The following is a 20,190-nucleotide window of genomic DNA, read 5'->3' on the forward strand; positions in this document are numbered from 1 at the left end:
CAGTAAGAGCATCCCTGTTATACTAATGTGCTTGCAAGGCCAAATTCTCTTAACGTCTGTTGAAGTGTACTGAACAAAACTTCAGCAGTCTGAGAAGGACTTTGGCTTCATAGAAATGCATATTTCTTTGGAACTCCAAATGAATGAGGCATGAAGGTGCTTCTCAATAACTTGCTAGTGTTTCCTAACTTCTGCTCACATTGCCTTGAATGTTTCTGTTTGTGTAGGGAACTAATACTTGAGATTGCTCTTTTTAAAATATATTCCAATATAAGTGAAGTTTTACATTTTATAGAAGCACAGGTATCTTAAATTTTCTTAGCCTTGCTATAGCTTTGGGAATAGTACAACTTGGCATAGATTCAAGAAGGTAAGGCAGGCATAACACCGAGCCAGTGAAAGACTGAGTTTGTTGTAACCTATTTTATTGTTTTGGCACTCTTAAAGTTTAGTTATAGATGTCAAGATTTAGGGGTTTTTTTAGCATATATCAAGGGGGAAAAAGTGACATGCCACTGCTGACAGTTCTTCAGAAATGATGGCGTAGTGATAGGTGAAAAACTGGTCTTAGACCTTTTCCTTTTCTGTATGGCTTTATGTTGATATGACTGTCACTATTTTCACTACTATTTTTTTTATTGTTGCATGAACCATGTACCTTTAGTATACCAGAGAAAACCAGGGAGATCATGGCACATTGCTCTGAGGACTGATTATGCGTATAAATACCTTATTTCCTGACTACTTCTGCACACTTTCCAAAACCACTAGGAGGTGGTAAAAATGCCCATTCCAACCATAGTGGGGCTTTGTACATGTTCAGGAAAGCAATGAGTTACCAGAATAACTTAGGCCAGTCTAAAATGCAGTAACTTCATAGTGCCTGAAATACTATGGATGTGTTGCAACAGGAACTTGGTCTCTCTAAAAGATAATAAGAGTTAAATTATCTAAAAGATAATAAAAGAGTTAAAAGAAAATATCTGGAAGCTGAGTCAAGGTACAGTAACTCTTATGGTAATGTCCTGATAGTTCTTCGTGCTACCTGTTGTTCTGCTTTTGTTGTAACTATTGAAATACACTTTCTGAGCAGTACGAGATTGTATTGCTGTGATTTGTGCATATTATTGGCTCTGAAAATCACTGGGGCTTTTAAACTTCTTTTAAAGGAGAAATTTGCCTAGAGATTTTTTTCCATATTTTTAAGTGGAACCAATGAGAATTACTGTACTGCTTTTGCTGCTTGTGTAAATTTTGTTAACCATAAGCTGGTGTTTAGGTGATTTTATTTTGTGTAATGCAGTAATAAATAGATGAAAATAAAAGCTTTCATTTTATCAGGGGAACATGAATGTGGCAGCTCTATTCAAAGAAACCTTACCGTCCAGGAGGCAGCTGCATATTTAAAAGTAAGCAAATGACTTCTTTTTCATTGATTGTATAGAAGATTTGTGTAAGTTACAATTTGTACGGCCTGTTTTCATGTCTAGTGTATTGACTAAAATTTGACTTATTATTGAATATTATTTGGAAATGGTTGGAACTGATGACTTTAATACATGCTACATATGATTTTTACTTGGGGATGTAGTGTGCATTTGGGGTGAGGGAGGGTAAAAGAAACTGACTTAATTGCAAGGAAAGCGTAGCTAGTAGTGTTTCAATGACAAGCAGGGCTGTTTCCCATTCATTAAAACACCAGGAGATGATTTGAATTGATGCAAATAGTTGACCAACATGAAAATAACAAATTTATAAAACTCAAATATCTAGAAGCTTCTCCAGAAATCACTGTGTTGGTTTCTGAGACTTAGTAGAAAAAGATACAGTTTTCATTTCTTTGTGGAGAAAGGTTGATGTTAGATCTGTGCAAGCAGCCTGACGGGCAGCAGCTGTTTGGAGAGGCTATTTGTTAATGCTTTAAATAGAAATGGTCAAAAAAAGGCCATTTTGTTAATTTGATCACTGTGCAGTATTATGAAATCCCATTCTATGAAATATCATTTCCCTGCCTCACTCTCCAAATAAAAGATGACTCTTGCCTTGCCTTGACAGGTGTAGGGTTTATTTTAGCCCACATTGCTGTACTCTTCAGTGGAAAACCACTTGAAGCTTTTAAGGGACAGAGAGTGTAAGATTTCTTTGTCTGGACGGGGAAGAGTTGGACTGATGTATTTAATATACATAAATTTTACATTTTGGCAAACTTTTATGTAGTAGACAAAAAGGGGCAATGCTTTAGAGTATCTCAAAGAAGCTGCTAACACGGGTTTATGGTTTAGCAGTAATAATGATCTATATCTGTTAAAACCAGTGCACTGTGGAAAAAATTAACATGATGCCCTAGAGCTGATTGTCTTGCCTACCTGTTGTGTTGAAAGAATGACATAACTGTTTACTGTTACCATAACTCTTTTAGCTCTGCTAGGAAGCTTAAATTTAATATGAAAATTTGTTGCTTTGTAGGGAGTCTTATTTAATCATACTGTTGCTTTGCAGAATTTGTGTGTTTAGTGATAAAATTTTCAATACTTTAATCTCAAAGATAAAATAAAACCATTACTGTCTTTTCTTAAGTACTTATGCTTGAATTCTAAGACAATGCAGGGTTCAAAGGAAAGATGAAAATAAAACTTCTGTGGTACTGTAATTTCAAATACAACAGTAACTTCCATTTTCACTTTTCTATTTCTGCAAAAGAACATGCAGGATGAGCTATATAGAAAGCCTTAGCTCATATAGCAGTGAACATTATACTATAGAGTTGATATCAAATAATTAAAAAAAAAAACAAAAACCAACGTCTATGTAACAATGTCAGTTCTTGATCTACAAACACTGAGGTTTTTTTCAAAATATCTGTTAAAACTTTATTTACTCAAGCTTCTTAAAAAAGAACAGGGCATGGAACTGCTTTTGTAGGAGGCATTTCCAGCAGAGTTCGGATTTAGTTGGTTTCACTCTTGGAGCAGATTTCCGGTGATCGCCGCCTAGTGGCTGAATTGTTTTTTCTTGCTCTAGGTTAGAGTTGTGAATAAAGCGGTGAATGTGGCTTGGCTTCTCTGATAGTCCTTAGTCTGAGGGATGCTGCTGAGTCTGAGAATTGCTTGCAGCATAAGCAGATTTACTTTATGCAAAATCTGAAAAATCAGGAATGAAACAATGTAGTCTTCACTACTAATCTGTGCAGTATCTCAGTTTTATTTTGGCATGATAAGTCCCAGGTTATTTATGAAATTACTAATTAATATTGTATTTTGACAGAATTTAGATCCAGAATATGAAAGTGTACTTAACACATCATTACAATGGATCTTAAATAGCGGGGAAGATGTTGGCATAAAGTAAGTGGTGTTTTATTTCTTAACTTAATTCCTTCTAAGAGAATGTATCCTTTTTCATAAGTACTGTATATTTTTGAATAGATGTCTCAGCAATGACCCTAATGAGATGGATGTCACTAACGTGACAGATGTGAAGTATCTGGAATCCACTAGTCCAAAGATGTCTTTCAGGTGCCGTTTTCGCCGTGCATTTGTTAATGTAACTCACAGATTATCAATATTGCTTTGGGGTAAGTTAATAAAACAGTCAACATCTTTTTGTTGTAAATCGTATTTGTCTAAGTGCATGGGGAAAAGCAAGTTTGGAGAAAATTTTTATTCAGCCATAAAACTTAGAGTTTCTATTGGTATCTTGATTAAATTGGGGTTTGATTTGCATTTCTGTTGCACCAACAGTATTTCCACATTGGTTGTTATCATCTGCTTCTGTAGTCAGCTGGATATTCATTCTTTGGGAAATCTTTTTCCCTGCCAGAGCAATATCTTGTGGCTTCCAAAAGTTCCATGTTGAACTTACCAGAAAAAGCAAACTGTTCAGTAAAAAGATGATAGCCTTAATTTTGAGGTTATTTCAGTGTTGTTCCCGGAAGTTTAAAAAGTAACTGCAGAAAAGGTGATCTGGGATACTGAGCTGTTCTTAAAACAATGAAATGTTTTTCTAGAAGTAACTGCTCTTTCAAGTGGAAGAGTTTATGTTTCTGTGTTAAGAGTATGAAATACAGACAGCAAGTACAGTGTATGTCACCTGCTTGGGAATATACACTGCTTGTTAGGTAGTTCAGTCTACTTCTGAAGTATGCCCTGTAAACACTGTTAAATATCCAATGCTCTAATACTGTTTAAAGAGTATTATGCATGTTAATGCAGGTATAGCAATGGTTTGGGGAGTCTTACACTACATGAAATACCGTTGGGCAAAGGAGGAAGAAGAAACAAAGCAGATGTATGATATGGTGGTGAAAATCATAGGTATGGCTTGTTTAGTTGTGTCTGATGTGTCTGTATCAGCTTTGTATATGTTTCTTCCTGTTTACTAGTTGCTATGTTGTTAGAGTTCTTGGTCCAGTGTGATTCATGTGTTTTGTTTCTCTTTTTTTTTTTTTTTTTTTTTTTTTTTTAAATACTCCATCCTTTAAACCTAATCAAAGCTTTTGACATAAAGCTTGTAATTTGTGAATTACATCAACATGGCTATAAAGTTGCCATTGACTTGGCAGCATTTTGTCCTACTATTGAATACAAATATAAATGCAATGTTTGTTTACTGAAGTGTGGTGATGCATTGCTTTCTATATCTGTTTTCTCAGCTAACTTCAGTTCAAATATCCACTCCAAAAATGTGTGGTAGCTCTTGATACCATCCTTAATGGTTTTTCATAGAAAAAGCAGCTTTTCAATTAATTACTTTGAGCAGAAATTATACTGCTAAAATAGTATACATAATTGACATCTGAAATCCTCTCTTTCTGCTTGAAGCCACAATATTTGCAGTAGGTTGAGTTTGTAGTTTTTAAGCTCTTACTTAAGTTGTTCTATTACTTTCATTTATGTAGCCACCATAAATACAGGGATGGTACAGAAGTCAAAACTGTTCTATTTTAACCATGTGCCTACCTGTTTTGCCTGCATATCAAGTTTTGTTGAGGTGGAAGGAAAACACTTTCTTTTCAAAGATCACCATCTTTGCTAACAGTTAAAAAATACCAATCTAGAGTAACCCTAGGACCTGTCTTCCTTTACTTGAAAGTTATTTGGGGTACATAGATACACTGTTAGGTAATTTGCCTTAAGAATGGTTTGAAGAAAACAATGTCTCAAAATGCCAGAAAAACCTAAACTACTGAAATTTGGAGGGGTCTTCAGTGTAGCTGTTAATTGCCAGAAGTGATACTTTTCTCACTGTTTGCATGAGCTACATAGTTACCAGTTTGGTTTCTTTTTATGGTGTCCTCAGATGTTCTAAGAAGCCACAGCGAGGCATGTTCAGAAAATAAAGAGTTGCAGCCTTACATGCCAATTTTACATGTGCGTGATTCTCTAATACCACCTCAGGACAGGTACGTTCTCACTAGAAATATTGAAAGGAGGGAAAACCAGTAAAAATAAAATGGTCAATAAACTTAATTTCAGATATAAATAACTTAATTTCTTAACAGATTGCATAGTGTAATATTTTGGAGATTACTATTGACACAGGTGGGAGGAAAAGCATTGGTGGATGCCAGCTGTGCAGGTTGTTGTAATGCTAACTTTGTAATGCTTGCTTCAATTTTTAAGGAGGAAGATGAATAAAGTCTGGAACAGAGCAGTTGACTTTCTTGCAGTAAATGAATCTAGAGTTCGTACAGAGACACGAAGAGTAGGTGGTGCCGAGTTCTTGGTTTGGAAGTGGATGCAACCTTCTGCAGCCTGTGACAAAATTTTAGTAATACCATCGAAAGTGTGGCAAGGCCAAGGTATTGAAGATATATCTTGCAGATATAATTGTCTTAATTTCTGCATCTAACTTACAAATGGTACTCTGTTGCTTGAACATGAACGGCTTGTTTTCTTGTTATGAACTGTCAGTACTATTTCGCTATTGTCTTGTTCTGTGGACTTACTTTTGTGGTGCATTGTGTCAGCCTTATTTTCAAGGGAAATGAGCTTTTCTGTTATAGCTACTGCAGAAATATGCAGTGGGTATTTAGCCAAAGTGAGTTACTTCTTCCATTTCATGAATTAACCAAAAAATACTCTTTAGTTGGTCAAATTCTGACATGTCTTATACTTACTGGAAGTAATGTAATTGGTTGTATATGACAGCAGGCAAATTGCGTCTTGGAGACTTAACTTTCCACACTGTTGTCAGTGAGGTGCTTGAAGACAAGGTTAGGAGGAAGAGATGTTTATTTTAAAAGGGAAACTGCTGAGGCAAAAGACACCTCAATTAGGAAAATGTGCATTTGGAACATCTAGGAGTGTTAGATGTTCTAGTTCTGTCACAAATGTTTTTCTGCATTTGTTTTTCAAACTCTATGGTCTAAAGCATTTACATTAATAGAGAATGCAGGTTGTCATACATGGATTTTGCTGTGGTCTGTCACTTTCGGTTTTATCATGAAACCAAGTGGCAAGAATCTAGTAGGTTTGCAGTTGTATATCTGCAGTGGTCATATTTCCCTAGTTTGTTTTCTTTCTCCCGTTCTTCATGTTAAGCTTCAGGTTTTGGTTTGCTCTTTTCTTTTTGGTCAATGAAAAATTGAAACTATAGGACTTGAATTCTGATTTGCAATTAAAAAAGAATGGTCATTTCTATCTCTGCCTGAGTGTGAAAGTAATATCATTATATAGTTCTCAAACTTATACACTGGTAACTTATAACATTTCTCATTTTAAATAATTAATTGGAAATGAGGGCTGCTTTTTGAAAAATACCATGTGAATGCTACTGCAGGCTTGAAATTCTGTTTTGCAGTAGTACTACGTGCCATTCAGCTGTGACAACTGTATTGCTTGATTTCTCAATTTCTAAAAGTTTTTATTAATAGGATGTGTATATGAACTTTATTCTAAGAGTTGCAGAACCTTTTCTTTCCGGGACATTGTATGTTAGGATGTGCAAGTGCTTTAGTTGCAATACAGAAATCATGGGGTTTGTCAACAGCTGTTTCTGTTCATCTCTGTAGTACTGCCACAACTGAATTTCAAAGTCTCAAGTTGAACACAGCTTTTGCAAGCTATATATATATATATATATGTATATATTATACATCTGGGAAACATCATGCTCTAGTTCTAATTTACTACTCATTTGCTCTCAGTTTTTCTTGTCCTGTTTGATTGCAGTATGAATCACTCCATGACATTCTGTCCTGTATGAGAAATCTGATTGAATTCTCCTCGCCTGGAGATGCCTCAGTGTATGATAGCTCAGGTGGTTTGCTACCTATAATATACATTCAAGACTGTAAACAGAACAGTGGTCTCCAAAACTTCCTGGAAAGACAGCTACTGTAGTAGCTACTGTTATGTATCATTCCAGTTTGAGCATCTGATACCTACTTCAGCATATTGCAAATGTGGATAGAATAACTTAATCTCTCAGCTGTGGCTTTTACCCATATATTGCTTAGAGTATGTACTTAAGACTCCCTGTTTTCTATTGAATAGGATGTATCAAAAATCCATTCTGTTTCAGCCCTTTTTAATTGCATTTTTCCTAATTTTCCTGTAATGTTTGAAGTTTAGCAAAGATCTTTGAAGAAGTGAAATTGCCTACTTTGGTTCTAACAGAAGCACGTGGAAATGGGGTGGCTGAAATAGCAATGGATTATTTCGGATCTTGACAGTCAGCAGGCAAGGGCAATTTTCATATGCAAAGGCTGTTTCCATTTTGGACTGCTTGTGTTCCAGTGACTGTTGGAAATAGTTCTGTTGCATAAGTCTCATGCTTTTTGCACAGCTGTTTCTTTCCTGATGTCAGGAATTCTACATGTATGTGTCACTTTCTTCCTTTTTTTGCAAGTATACATTAAGTGGAATTTGAATTCATACTCAAGTTTTGATGTTTGAATGTAGAAGTTCATAAATCTAAATACTCTTCAAGACTGCTGTGCCCTGAACAGACTCAACATGTAGAAAATCATAATGAATTCTTGGGTCTGAATCTTGTGGATAAATTTCAAGCTTGCAATTTTTTTAACTATCTGAGGTCTGGTAGTGCTCTGTGGCAGAGAACAGCACCTGAGCACATGCAGTTGAAGAGGAAACCCTTTTCAGAAAGGTCTGTCAGCAGGTACAAGGATATCCATGAACGTTAGTGTGCATTTTAACTGTGGGATCCCTAGCTTGCATGAGATCTAATGTCTGCTATCTGTTAGCAGCGTGTTAAAGCATCACTGTGACATTTGTCCAGTCCTTCAGGATGCATCTTGTGTGTTGACAGTTTGTTATTTTGTTTCTGGGTCAGAATAAATTCTGGTGCCATACCTTTGAAATTTTACCTACTGGATACAGTAGATGTATTTGTTAAAAAGATAAGGGTAGATAAGCTCATTGTAGGATGGACAAATGCCATGTTTTGAAAACAATGTCCAAGAGTATAGTCAACTGGGAAACAATCTTGATCATGTCAAGTGATTGAATTAAATCAGTGAAGAGAATGCCACAATTCTAGTGTTTTCAGTTTGCTTTTGAAAGAACAGGTACAATTGTCCTATCACACCTTTGGTAACTGGAGCTCTGAAGAAAACTTGGTAGGCAGGGCTACAGTGCAGCTAACCTAACAGTAGAAGCTAAAGTTCCTTGACAGCTCTGGAGATGAGATAAAGAGGTTCTCTGAAGTACCACATCTAGGGTGATATTTCATCCTGCAGCATGGAACATAACCTGTTACCTTTCTTGAATGACACCCCTCCTTCCTGGCTTGTGAGAACATAATCCTTTTTCTGAGCAAAAGCAAACAATCCCCAAACTGCAATTATACTCTTAACTATTTCAAGAAAAGTGGATTTCATGCTGCTTGTAAAATTCTATGTCCATCCTGTGTTTATCTTCTATAGCTGAATTAAGTATATTTAACCTTGATTCAACCATACGCTTCTCGTTGGTAAAATAATCATTTCAGTATCTTCCATGTGTATTAAAGAACCTCATGTTGTGCAAAAGGGCATAATTTCAATATTTTCAGGTAATTGCTTTCTCTTTTTGTTCTTTCCTTTAGTAAGAAGGGTTAGTACTTAATTAATTGCAGTGATCCGTGGCTTAACATTGAAAAAAACCTCGTTTTAAGAAACGTGGTTACCTATATTTGATGCAAGTCTTCAGCCTTACCAGGTTCATGAAATTCACAGCTAAAGATTCTTTGGGCTTTCTTGTAACCTATGGTGATGATACTTGGGAATTTCTTTAACAATAAATATATTAATAATTCAAGGGGCATAGAAAGCTGTACTACAATCCCTTCAATGTTTATTTTGAAGCCAGTGTAAGGGACACTTTTCTATCCTAGACAGTGATAAAGGGATTGACAAAAGCACGTGCTCAGTTACTGCTGCTCTTCGAATCTGGAATGATACTGTGATATTCAGTTTAAGGTAGTAAAACAAAATATATTATGAATGAAATAAAAAGTAGCTTCCTTTTCTTGAAAGTGCTCAGTAATCCCCAAGAGGAATTTATGAAAGTCCTGAATTTTTTCCTGCCAGTGACTTACCACACAAGTTGTGCCTCTGCTTTCCTATTTCATCTCTATCTTTTTATCTTCATCTTGTAAGCATTACTTCTTAGACCTGTGTAGAAAAAGGCATGGGATGCTTAGTTAACCGGTGTGTAGCCTAGACTGTTGTCCTGCAAGAACGGCTGCTTATGCCCTTGTCAAGAATATTTTGTATGCTCCACAGCAATGTAACTTTTAAAATAGTCAGTACTGTATTCTGAACAGCTTTGTCACTGAAACTTCCTCTTTTGGGGGAGGGGGAGAATCTATTGTTACAGATGTGTAATGAAGTTCAAGAGACATCAGTTAACTATGCTATTTTCAGTTTTGCTGTGTAGGTACAGCATTAACTTGCCTGTGTCTTCTCTAAGCTCTCTTTTTGGTGCCATTTCTGGTATACATATTAAGGCTTATTATTGTTCTAGCATTAATTTCACACCTCACAGATTTCCATGGTAATTTTTTTCCCTTATACATGAAAAACTCCATCTAAGTTGCAAAAATTACTTTAATTTACCATGATTTTGAAAAGTTTTTTTGAGAAAAGACAAAGTTCATCTTTATTTTCATATGCTGCACTGCCCTGGGCACACTTTTCTACCAGCAGGATGTTACATTAAATTAGAAGCAGTTTAGTCTTGTACTGGTGGTAGGCTCTGGTTGAAGTTATCTCAGTAAGCACTGAGATCTTCCAGTCAGAAGGACATCAAAGGTATTAGAAACTGGAATAGGCAAAGCTTGGTTTGTATAGGTAACTACACCAAAGGATGAATTCCCCATTCAGTTACTTTTGGATAGCTCAGTGGTGTAGCTGCTTCCATAAATATCAGTATGGAATTTTTTTTAGTTCATAAACAGCTTGCAGAAATGCTGATCCTCTGTGTCTAGGATCTCTGCAAATAAGCTCACCATTCTTTATCCTTGGATTAAAACCATGTGCTGAAGAAACCTAGTTATAAACAATCAGCACATAGTTTCCTCAACCCCACACCTTTTCAGGTCCAGGTCCATGACCAGGCCACCCCAGATCACCTTCTTCAGTATGGTGTGGTGCCCCAGTGTAGAATATGCTGGTGACATTTCACCCCACCCTTGATCTGCTGGAGCCAACCTCCATGAGTAAGGTAAGTCCGTGTATTTTTCAATGTTGCTTAGTTCTGTAAAGTTTTTATTGTATACCCTATGTATAATTTTTAATAAGGGGCAAAAAACTTTACAAAACCATGTGCTATTGAAAAAGGACTTGTCCTTCAACTATAGGCAGCTCAGAGATAGATGCAGTGTCACCAGCATATTTAGAAATCTGTTCCCAAGAGAAAAGCAGACAGTTGTTACAGGTGTTGGTGACTGGCACTCTGTGTGCATGTGTATTCTTAATAAGAATGTTTTTTGTTATTTGGGGGAACTTGCAGTAGGTTTGATAGCAGTATTGGAGGCTGCCTTTTCTAATTTCTAGTTGGTAATTGTATTTTATTTGTCTTGGGAATTTACATTAGAAGTAGGTTTTCTATGCCATATCTCCAGGCAGTGGATTTTCTCTTGGTTAGTGCTTGTCTTTCACAAGCAGTGTCTTCCAGTTGACTTAATTTTGTCTGTGTGACACAGTTTTTGTTTGGGTGTGGCATACAGAAGAGCAGCAGTGTTCATGTATTTTGGATGGACTTTCAAGATTTTGAAAGATCAGCAGTACGAAGCAGAGACATCTGCCTGAAACAGACTCCTGACCCTTGGAATGTAACATCTTGAATATGTCAATTTTCTAAAGTAGAGATTGCAAAGGAGAAGCATTAGCAGCAGTTTGGAACATCATTTTTTCTTTTTGAGATTTTTAATCATATGTTTAAACTTTTGAATCTACTTGTCTCACTCTTCAAAGTAAAACTTCCTTCAAGCCTTGAAAGCTGTTTTACTAGGCTATCCCCTTTCATTTCTGTTGCTGCTTTGTTGGACCTTCTCAAGGCATGGAGCTGCCTTATCTGGATCTGAAGGGCTCCTTGATTCCTTTTCCCATGGTACAATCTTCTCTTGTGACTCCCACAAGTAGAACTTGTGAACTTTAGAGAACTTAATATTTATTTTAGGATTTCAGAATGTATTTCATGGCACTGTTCAGCTTTGAGTTATTTTTTTATTTTCCTTTTTTTTTCTTACATCTGTTTTATCCTCTGGTATGTTTCCTTTCATATTTTTAGAAGCTTCTGATGATGTAGGATCATTTAGGGCTACAAAAGCCCTGTCCTTGTAGCGCATTCTTGATGTGTTACTGCACTCCAGATGCAATGCAACATTCATCTTAAGGTCTCCCTGTTTATTAGCCAGATGGGCAGCAAATTGCCCCCAAAGTGGAAGAAATGAAAATTCATCAGGCAGTTAGAACTGTATCGTTCCTGTTCCAAAAATTTACTCCAGGTGTTACGTGTATTTGTCTTTTATGGAGACATAGTGCAAATCCTTTCTTTTCAAGTATATGGTATTTTATATCCTGAATTCCTTCCATGTGACCTGGTTATAAGAGAGTGCCTTAAATGTATAAGTTTTAAGTTTAAAAAATTCGGGTAAATATGTTATGTTTTCTTCAGCGTGGTAGAAGACTGTGCTAAACTTAATTTGCTTGGATTCTTTCACATATGAAGGAAAGTTTCTTCTGAGTAAAACTACAAAGGTATTAATGTATAAAGTTGACATTTCTTAATTCAATGGTATTATGCCTGTCAATAATTAGTATTTTAATTTATTTTTCTTTTTAGCGTTTCATCTAGATAGAAGAAATTCACCACCAAACAGCTTGACACCATGTCTAAAGATTCGCAATATGTTTGATCCAGTTATGTAAGTGAAACCAGTTTTCTATCTGTATTTCTGCATTCTTTTGGAAGAGTCCATTTCTTACCTCTGAGAGGGGTTTGGAAGAAGTGAAGAAACATAAACATGTTAAAAAAAAAAAAAAAAAAAGACAAACAGGTTGTAAAAAAAAAAAAAAAAATTTCTCTTAACATCTATGAGAAGACATAAAAAAATCTTAACTGTCTTCCGTCCTTCATTGTATTGCTCTGTGTCTTTGCTCACTCCTTGAAGGATATGGCGTAAAGTCAAACTGTTTGGAGCAATGACTGATCTTTCTCCATTAATTAAATTTGTAAATATTGTATCAGCTGAAAGAGGAGATTCATGTGGCCTGACCACAGACTATAAGTTTTTTAAGTATTGTTAAATATTCTGGAGTATTTGGACTGCTACAGAGCTTGCACAGTTTGCATTTAAAGGGCTGAATTTAAATCACTTATTACTTTATGGCGCTGTGACTGCCTAATTTTGAAGCAAATGGATTTTTGTAGCGAGAATAAATTAGTGCCGCGCACTGGCTTCTAATGCTCATGTGATTCTCATGATTCAGAATTATGTACCGTGTATGAAAAAGTAATAAGCCTTGTTTCATGTACCAAGAAATTAGGAAAAATAACTAATTTTTTTTTGTAGTCTTTTAAATCTTCATGTGCTCCACTATTGTGTTATATCCCCTTTGGCTCTGGACTAGATCATGGTAGGAGTTGGGAACTAACACGTAGGTTATGCCAGATAAGCCTGTCTGATCTTTGAAGTCTCTTTGTCCACTGTAAAGAGATACAGGGACTACAATAACTTCTCTGGAGTAAATGATTCCTTAATGTGATTATACAAGGGAAAAATACAGATGCTACGTCTTACAGGGTAAATGTGAGATGCTGCTTGGGACTGAAGAATATAAGAAGTTGAGTGGAAAACAAAGCCTGTTGATTAGGACAGGAAATAGGGGAAGACATCCAAGTATGGACAAAAGTGATTGCAAAGTTTGGATGTATTTCTTCAGCCTTTTTTTCATGCCACACTTAATTACTTTAGTTCCTTGCTTTATTAACTGAAAAGCTATTAGTTAATTTAGCTGAAAACAGTGTTACCCCTAGCATACAGAAGTACCCTAAAAACGTTTTCTCAGTGGCTTTAAGACTTAATGACAGGTCAAAGACACCAGCTTCTGTGGCTTCTATAATAATTTTCAGGTTGCAGTAGGGTGAGCAGGACTGAAATTTTAGGTGTTGTTCTTGAAGCAAATTGATCCTTCTCTAGCAGGATTAAATAAAACATGAGATTTGCAGAGAACTTTGTGATATCAGCATCCTTATTGTCCTTGCTTCAAAGAAGACTTTGTGAGTTATATTGGTTAGTTTGAGTGGTACTGAAATAAGTCCATTCCTGGAGCTTCACTGTAATATTTATTGGTGTGTTGTATTGGCTACTTTCCTGTTTCAGAATGTTAGCAGTTCAAAATTTCTGCTCTTAATGGAACTAATTACTGAGATGTTATTTTTGGCAGTACAATCTCCCTTTTTAGCACATATTTTTGCTGTAAGCTTCAGTGTTTTTCAGTACTGACCTAGTCCATGCCCAGCAGGTGCGTTAAAAAGCCCCCACATTTATAGACTAGGAGTGGTTGTGTTTTGACACTTGTCTTCAGTGCCTATGTCCAGTCAGCTATTTTGAACACTGCAACTTCTTCATTGACGTTTTGTAGACCTTTTCTTTTGAAAGTTTAGCTAGCTCCATTACTGGACCGCTGGATTACATTCATAGTGCGATACTTCAGCCAATTCCATATTTTACTTCCTAGTGCATTCTTCTGTGGGCTGTCTTTCAGAGGACTGTTTGCTTAAGGAAATAGTTCTTATCATACCCTTGGAATTATCTTAAAGAAAACACAAATAGAAATCCGAAGCCCTCAGTGCAATACAAACTGTATTATTAATCTGCTTGTGTCATTAGAGGAAGGAGGCTTATGTTCTTGTCCCAGACCTGAAAGGGATGAATACTTTGACTCACCACCTAAAACACAGAATGTACTGGTGTCTGTGATTAGATTGTCAAGTATTGTTTTGACGTTTGCAGTGGGTGCAAGGTATGAATTACAAAAGTAATTCTAGCTGCTCTTTAAGTGACTGTATACTAACAGTAATTACTGGGTTCTTTTCAGTGATACACCAGTAGCTGCTAGAAGCAGCCCCATGAAACAGGCCTTTTTTCTTGACTTGAGAATCACCTGGGAATATACCAGTTAATTTGTTTTTATTGATGTTAGCACAGCAAATAATCATCTCTCTACTGCCAAAACCCAGGGAGGACTCATCAAGGGAACAACTTGTCCAACTTGTTCACTTGTACATTGTGAACCCTCATATCACAGCAGCAGACTTTGTTGTGTGTTCTAGACATTTATTATGCAAGGCAGACAGTTTTTTTAAGTATCAGTCTAAGCATCATTTGGATAACCCCATTTTAGGACAACACTCTGCCCTGCAAATAGAGATTATTCCTTTTGATTTGTAGGGTTGACTTTTCTCAAGTGGACTATAGGAGCCAATTATTCAGTAGGAAAAGTACTAAATCTGTCCCAGTGGCATTTACCAGAAAATTATGTGAAGTTACAGAGAAACTAGACTCAGTGGGGAAGTATGAGAATGTTGTGAATGTTTAAAAAATTATGTAATCCATTAAATCTTTCATTGTTTGCCTAGGGAAATAGGCGATCACTGGCATCTAGCAATCCAAGAAGCAATCTTGGAGAAATGTAGTGATAATGATGGAATTGTTCATATTGCTGTTGACAAAAATTCACGTGAGGTGAGTGTCTTTCCAGTAACATCTTAATACTTTGTTCATCCTTTTCAGCTGGACTTGCAAAAAACCCCAAACCCCTTTCTCTCTCTTACTTAGGGCTGTGTATATGTCAAGTGTCTCTCTCCGGAGTATGCTGGAAAGGCTTTCAAGGCATTACATGGCTCTTGGTTTGATGGTAAGGAACAGGAGTTTCTAACAAAACATGGGTAGAGATTACCCATGGGGGCAGTTGGAGGGGTTTTTTATTAATGGTGAAATGTTTCGTATCTAAAGTATTGAGCAGTAAAACAACTGGTAAACTAATTTTGATGTCACGACATATTTGTGTTTTACATCCTGAAGCAAAATGTAATAATACTGAACTAGAAGGTTTTTCTTTTCCTATTTCTTTGCCTCATAGGAAAGCTGGTAACAGTAAAATACCTGCGACTAGATCGGTATCATCATCGTTTCCCCCAGGCTCTTACTTGTAACACTCCACTGAAGCCATCAAACAAACACATGAACTCTATGTCACATCTGCGTCTTCGGACAGGCACAACTAATTCTCAGGGAAGTTCCTGAGAAAACTTTCTACAACTGCTAGGACTGTTACTTGCAACAGGAATGTTCCTGTTCGGCTGCCGTCTTCCTTTTTTAGTGCTTTTTGTATGTAATACTTTAATGACTTAAATAAAAGTTTGAACGTTCCAGAAGTCTTGTTTCCAAAGGGACTTAGCAATGAGGCAGTAATACTGAGCTGACAAAAAAGAAAAAAAGTTGCTTCACAGAGTTTTCCGGGGCTATAGTAAACCGATGCATTTAAGTTTTGCATGAGGAATACCAATTTCATTATACATTTGCAGATGTGGTGACGTATTTTTGCACCAAGAAGTGTTTTTGATAATACAAAAGCATGGAGAAAAGAAGAGTTCCTGTATTTCCATAGTTTCCTGTGAAATAATCTTGTGGGTATTTTGTAACAAACAACCTACAGTTCCTGATGGTAAATAAGTTAAAAAAAAAAAAAATTCAGTCAATATTAGTTTTTTGTTGCTGTATAAGAATCTTTTTCTGCAGTTGGGGTATGGGGGAAGTGAATTTGGCATTAGTGGTTGCATTACCAATGTGAGGGAAGATGAACTGGTTGTGGATGTGTACTGGGTTTTGTATATAAGTGTAAATGCTGGTGGTGGCAAAATGGGTTGTGTTCTGTGAGGATGTCTGCACCAAAGCAGCAAATAAGCTTCCTATTTTATTCCAAACCTTTTGTTTTATATGGTTTTGGCTGTACCAGGACAAGAGGCCAAATACCTAAGTGTTGGATACAGGTTAAATATCTTTTATAGGTTTTATATAAAATACCTGACTGATTTTATGTGAAAGGTCTGATACCAATTGTAACGAATTCAAATTTGTGAGCAATAAAGAAGCAATTGGCAGATACTGGAAAAATGTTTTGTGAAAAGCTGTATTTCTTATTACAAGTGTCAGGGCTGTGACAAAATACCGTTGGATTAAGTGACATTCCCAGTACATTATAACATGTTTTAATGAACCATTTATCTGTTAAAATTTTAAAAGGTACATACTTCCTTGCAACAATAACGGCTCATGCAAACTAGTGCAGCTGCCAGTAAATCTTGTGATTCCAAGCTTGTAAATTTACTAATGTTTACCTAGAAGTACTAAATTGTTGCTGAGAAGCTTAGTTGCAAATCTAAGATAATTGGCTTTACTAATCCCCACTCCTACAACAATTTTACCTAGTTATCCGGCTGAACATCCTGTAGGAAGTGAGACTGGAAGCACACCGGTCCCACAAATTTTACTGAAACTCACTTTACTTTGTAGATATGATGGATCTGCAGCATGAACTTGCACAAATAATGCACGTTTTTCTTACGGTTAAGTAAACATGATGCACACTATTCTGCAACAGGAAATCCTATTGTGCCTTACCTTTGTGCTTTTGTGGGCACCATGTTTATTATTGGAGAGTTTGTTAACCGAAAAATTTTAAATCCTCGGTTTTATGTCTCAGATGCTAATGAATGAGTATATATAATATATAATCAGCCATGCAGAATTCTACTTACCAAGGACAAGTACATATTTTTGATGGGTAAGTGGATTATGCCAGGTCTGGTAGATTTTTGATGAGTTTTATTATATACGTATATGTATAATATACATGTATATGTATTATATATATGTATATAAACTAATTTTGTTGTATTTGATGTGCATCATAGTGATTTGTTAACCTGACCTTAGTGACCCCATCTTGTGACCTGTTGCAAGAGTGAATGTAAAAATAGCTGTGGCATTTTAAAAGGTCGCCTCGATGCAAATGCATCTAACTTGCTTCTAAGATATATTTCTTGTAAACACTGTACATTTTAATTGTAATATGTACTATTATGCAGCTTATTTTACATTAAACTGTTAAGTTGACCGATATCCCTTCCTGCAAGACAGGGGAATATGTATGATATCTGAACATTTGAGAAAAATCAGATGTTTGTTGTAACTTGTCACCCTATCCCTGTAAAAACAAACAAAAAACCCAAATCAGACTCGAATTAAAGGTTTATTAGGGGTTTTTATATGTGTCTCACCTCTAGATATATGGTGTCTCTGACTTTTCTCATCTGGGGGCAGAGGGGGAGATTAATTTGTTACAGCCACCTAACTAATTTTTAGTCTTTGTTAGGATGTGAATAGGTGCTGCCCTGAGCTGACACACACAGTCGAGTTAACTGTCCGCTTGGCTTTTCTCCTGATTTTGTGCACACGGAGTGCAGAGACATGACCTTGATTCCTAAGTCGTGGACAGGCCCTGTTGTCTCCCCTGTTAAAGGACGTAGGTGAAGAGCCTTAACCTTGTGCTTTCAGCCTCTTTCTTGTATTTTGAGATACAAAGGGTCATCAAAGGGCTTTTGATAGACTAACAGAGGCGATTGGCTTTTTTTCCTGTCATTATCCCACTCTGTTTTAGAATTGTTTTAGCGACAGGTTGAAGGTTTGGGGGGTAGGAGCAACAAAGAAGGGTGCGTAGGTCCATTATTTACGTTCATTTGCGCCGCATACGTATAGGGTACCGTGGGATAGGGAGCAGGAGGAGGAAGAAGTTCGATGTCGTTCAGTTCCCTCCTTTTTGGAAGCTAGACACGGTGGGCATTGAGCGTAGTTTCGCGGCCGCTGCTAAAGCCAGGAGCTGGCTCCGGGTGGGAGCCGTGGGCCAGAGCCGCTGCGGCGCTGACAGCTCTGCCCCCGCTCCCGGCCGGCGCCGCGCAGGCAGCTCAGGGTCATGGCAGGGCTGCCTCCGCTCGGCCGGGGCTCTCCTTGGAACCGCAGGAACGTCTCTTTAAAGAGGCGAGCAGCCGCTACGTCGGCCTGCCCGAAGCGCACCCTTTAAGCCTTTAGGACGGGGCGCTTCGGCCGTGCCGCGGCGGCGGGACGGGACGGGGTCCCGGCCGCCTCCCCGCGCTGCCGGGTCGTGCCGGGCGTGCGGCGGGAGTCTCCCGGCTCCATGTTCATATTTGGCGTTGGCCGCCGGTGCCCAGGAATTTCCCGTCATGCTCCCCGGGCGGCGGGCCCGTCACTGCGCTCCCGCGGGGCGGGGGGGCCGGGGCCGCTCGTTCGCTCCCTCGGGCCGCTCCCATGCGCGCTGCGCCGCCGCCGCTGCTCCCCGCGCTCTGCCTGGCGCTGGCGGCCACCGCAGGAGCCGCAGGTAGGAACAGCAGGTAGGAGCTGAGCCCGGCCCCCCGCCTCCACACCGGCCCGCGCTGCCGTGCCGCGGGGAGGGCGGGCCGGGGGCTGCGGCGGGGGCGAGGGGAGGAGCGGCCCCGGCGGCGCGGGGGGCCAGGCCGGGCCGGGCCGCACCTGCCGGGGCCGCGGCGGGAGCGGAGGGGAGCGGGTAGGCGCAGAGGGGGATCCCGCGGGCCCTACTGGCGGCCGAGAGCGGGGCTGGGGTCGGGGGTCGCTCGGGTCCGTCCCCGTGTCACGGAGCGAGCCCCTGACAGCGCTCGTCGCCCCCGCATCCCGGCCGCATCCTGGCCGTGCCGTTCCTGTGGCCGCCGCAGCGCCTGGACCCCGTAGCTCGAGCTCCTGACTCAAACGGGGCGCACAGCGGAATAGCTGGCGCGGGGAAGCAGCGCTTGACCAAGTGCGCAATGAGTTCAGTTCAATCGCGACCCCAAGCTCAGTAAATTGTGCTGCGCTCGGTTTAAAAAGAGCTTAAACTTCACAAATGAGCTCAGAATCCGGTTGTTTTTCTAAGGAAGCCCGGTGTGTTCGCTGACTAGGTCGGTTTGGTGTTATTCTTCTGATAGACACAATGGATGCAAAGGATAAAGTAAAATTTATTTCTTACTGTCCCCTGCCCAAGTTGTACATGGTGCATCATAATATTCCTGGAAACAGAAATGAGACTTAATTAAGCTTCCTGTAGTATTTGACAAATTAACTAGAAATTCTGTCTTTCCTTCTTGACGTGAATTTTCAGCCATCACCCTCTTAGCAAAGACTGTCTGAAAGCACAGAGATCTTAAAACAAGCATAGCTGTGTGTTAAAAATGCCAGATCTAACAGTGGTTATCTACAGATAAAGCCAGATGTCAACTGTTACCTAGTGAAAAATGCTGTAAGGTAGTCTCTGTAAGTGTTCTGACCCTAAACACAGCATTTAGGAAAGTATAGAACTTTGCATCATATATGTCATGCTTTTAGCTCTTTCTCTGTTGTTACTATTGAAATGGTTCTGAAGATGCGCTCTCTGGACAGATAGAACGAGAAATCTGCAATAGCCAGGCACTTTGCCTTGCTGATACAGCTTGCTTATGGCAAGTCACCTGTAAATGGAACAGCCATCTCCACTCCCACTATGGCACAGTGCCACTCATCTGAATCTAGAATTTAATGCTTAGAATTTGTCCTGCTTATATTCTTGCCCTTGCTGAGTAGACACGAGTGCTTTCTGTCTTATTTGCTGATGATTCCCAACTTTTTGTTACG

General features: G+C 38.6%; 2 protein-coding genes across 5 annotated transcripts in view; both read left to right on the forward strand.

Moving 5' to 3' along the window:
* LEMD3 (LEM domain containing 3) overlaps positions 1 to 15,887 on the forward strand; it is a 41,494-nt gene extending 25,607 nt beyond the window's left edge. The window contains exons 4-13 of the mRNA XM_040062399.2: positions 1,342 to 1,409; positions 3,265 to 3,344; positions 3,426 to 3,574; positions 4,212 to 4,313; positions 5,299 to 5,401; positions 5,622 to 5,800; positions 12,291 to 12,372; positions 15,090 to 15,195; positions 15,289 to 15,367; positions 15,593 to 15,887. Of these exons, the coding sequence (XP_039918333.1) occupies positions 1,342 to 1,409; positions 3,265 to 3,344; positions 3,426 to 3,574; positions 4,212 to 4,313; positions 5,299 to 5,401; positions 5,622 to 5,800; positions 12,291 to 12,372; positions 15,090 to 15,195; positions 15,289 to 15,367; positions 15,593 to 15,756 (1,112 nt within the window). The 3' untranslated portion in view covers positions 15,757 to 15,887. The remainder of the gene's footprint in view (positions 1 to 1,341; positions 1,410 to 3,264; positions 3,345 to 3,425; positions 3,575 to 4,211; positions 4,314 to 5,298; positions 5,402 to 5,621; positions 5,801 to 12,290; positions 12,373 to 15,089; positions 15,196 to 15,288; positions 15,368 to 15,592) is intronic.
* Positions 15,888 to 18,805: 2,918 nt separating this feature from the next.
* The window catches only part of MSRB3 (methionine sulfoxide reductase B3), an 82,757-nt gene continuing 81,372 nt past the window's right edge, over positions 18,806 to 20,190 (forward strand). For 2 of the 4 annotated variants that reach the window (XM_040062187.2, XM_058420321.1), the window contains exon 1: positions 18,806 to 18,920. The gene's annotated coding sequence lies outside the window, so the exon portion shown is untranslated. The remainder of the gene's footprint in view (positions 18,921 to 20,190) is intronic. The other 2 variants (XM_040062186.2, XM_040062188.2) reach the window with 1 other exon arrangement.

Source organism: Hirundo rustica, chromosome 4 (genome assembly GCF_015227805.2).
Source record: "Hirundo rustica isolate bHirRus1 chromosome 4, bHirRus1.pri.v3, whole genome shotgun sequence".
NCBI lineage: Eukaryota > Metazoa > Chordata > Aves > Passeriformes > Hirundinidae > Hirundo > Hirundo rustica.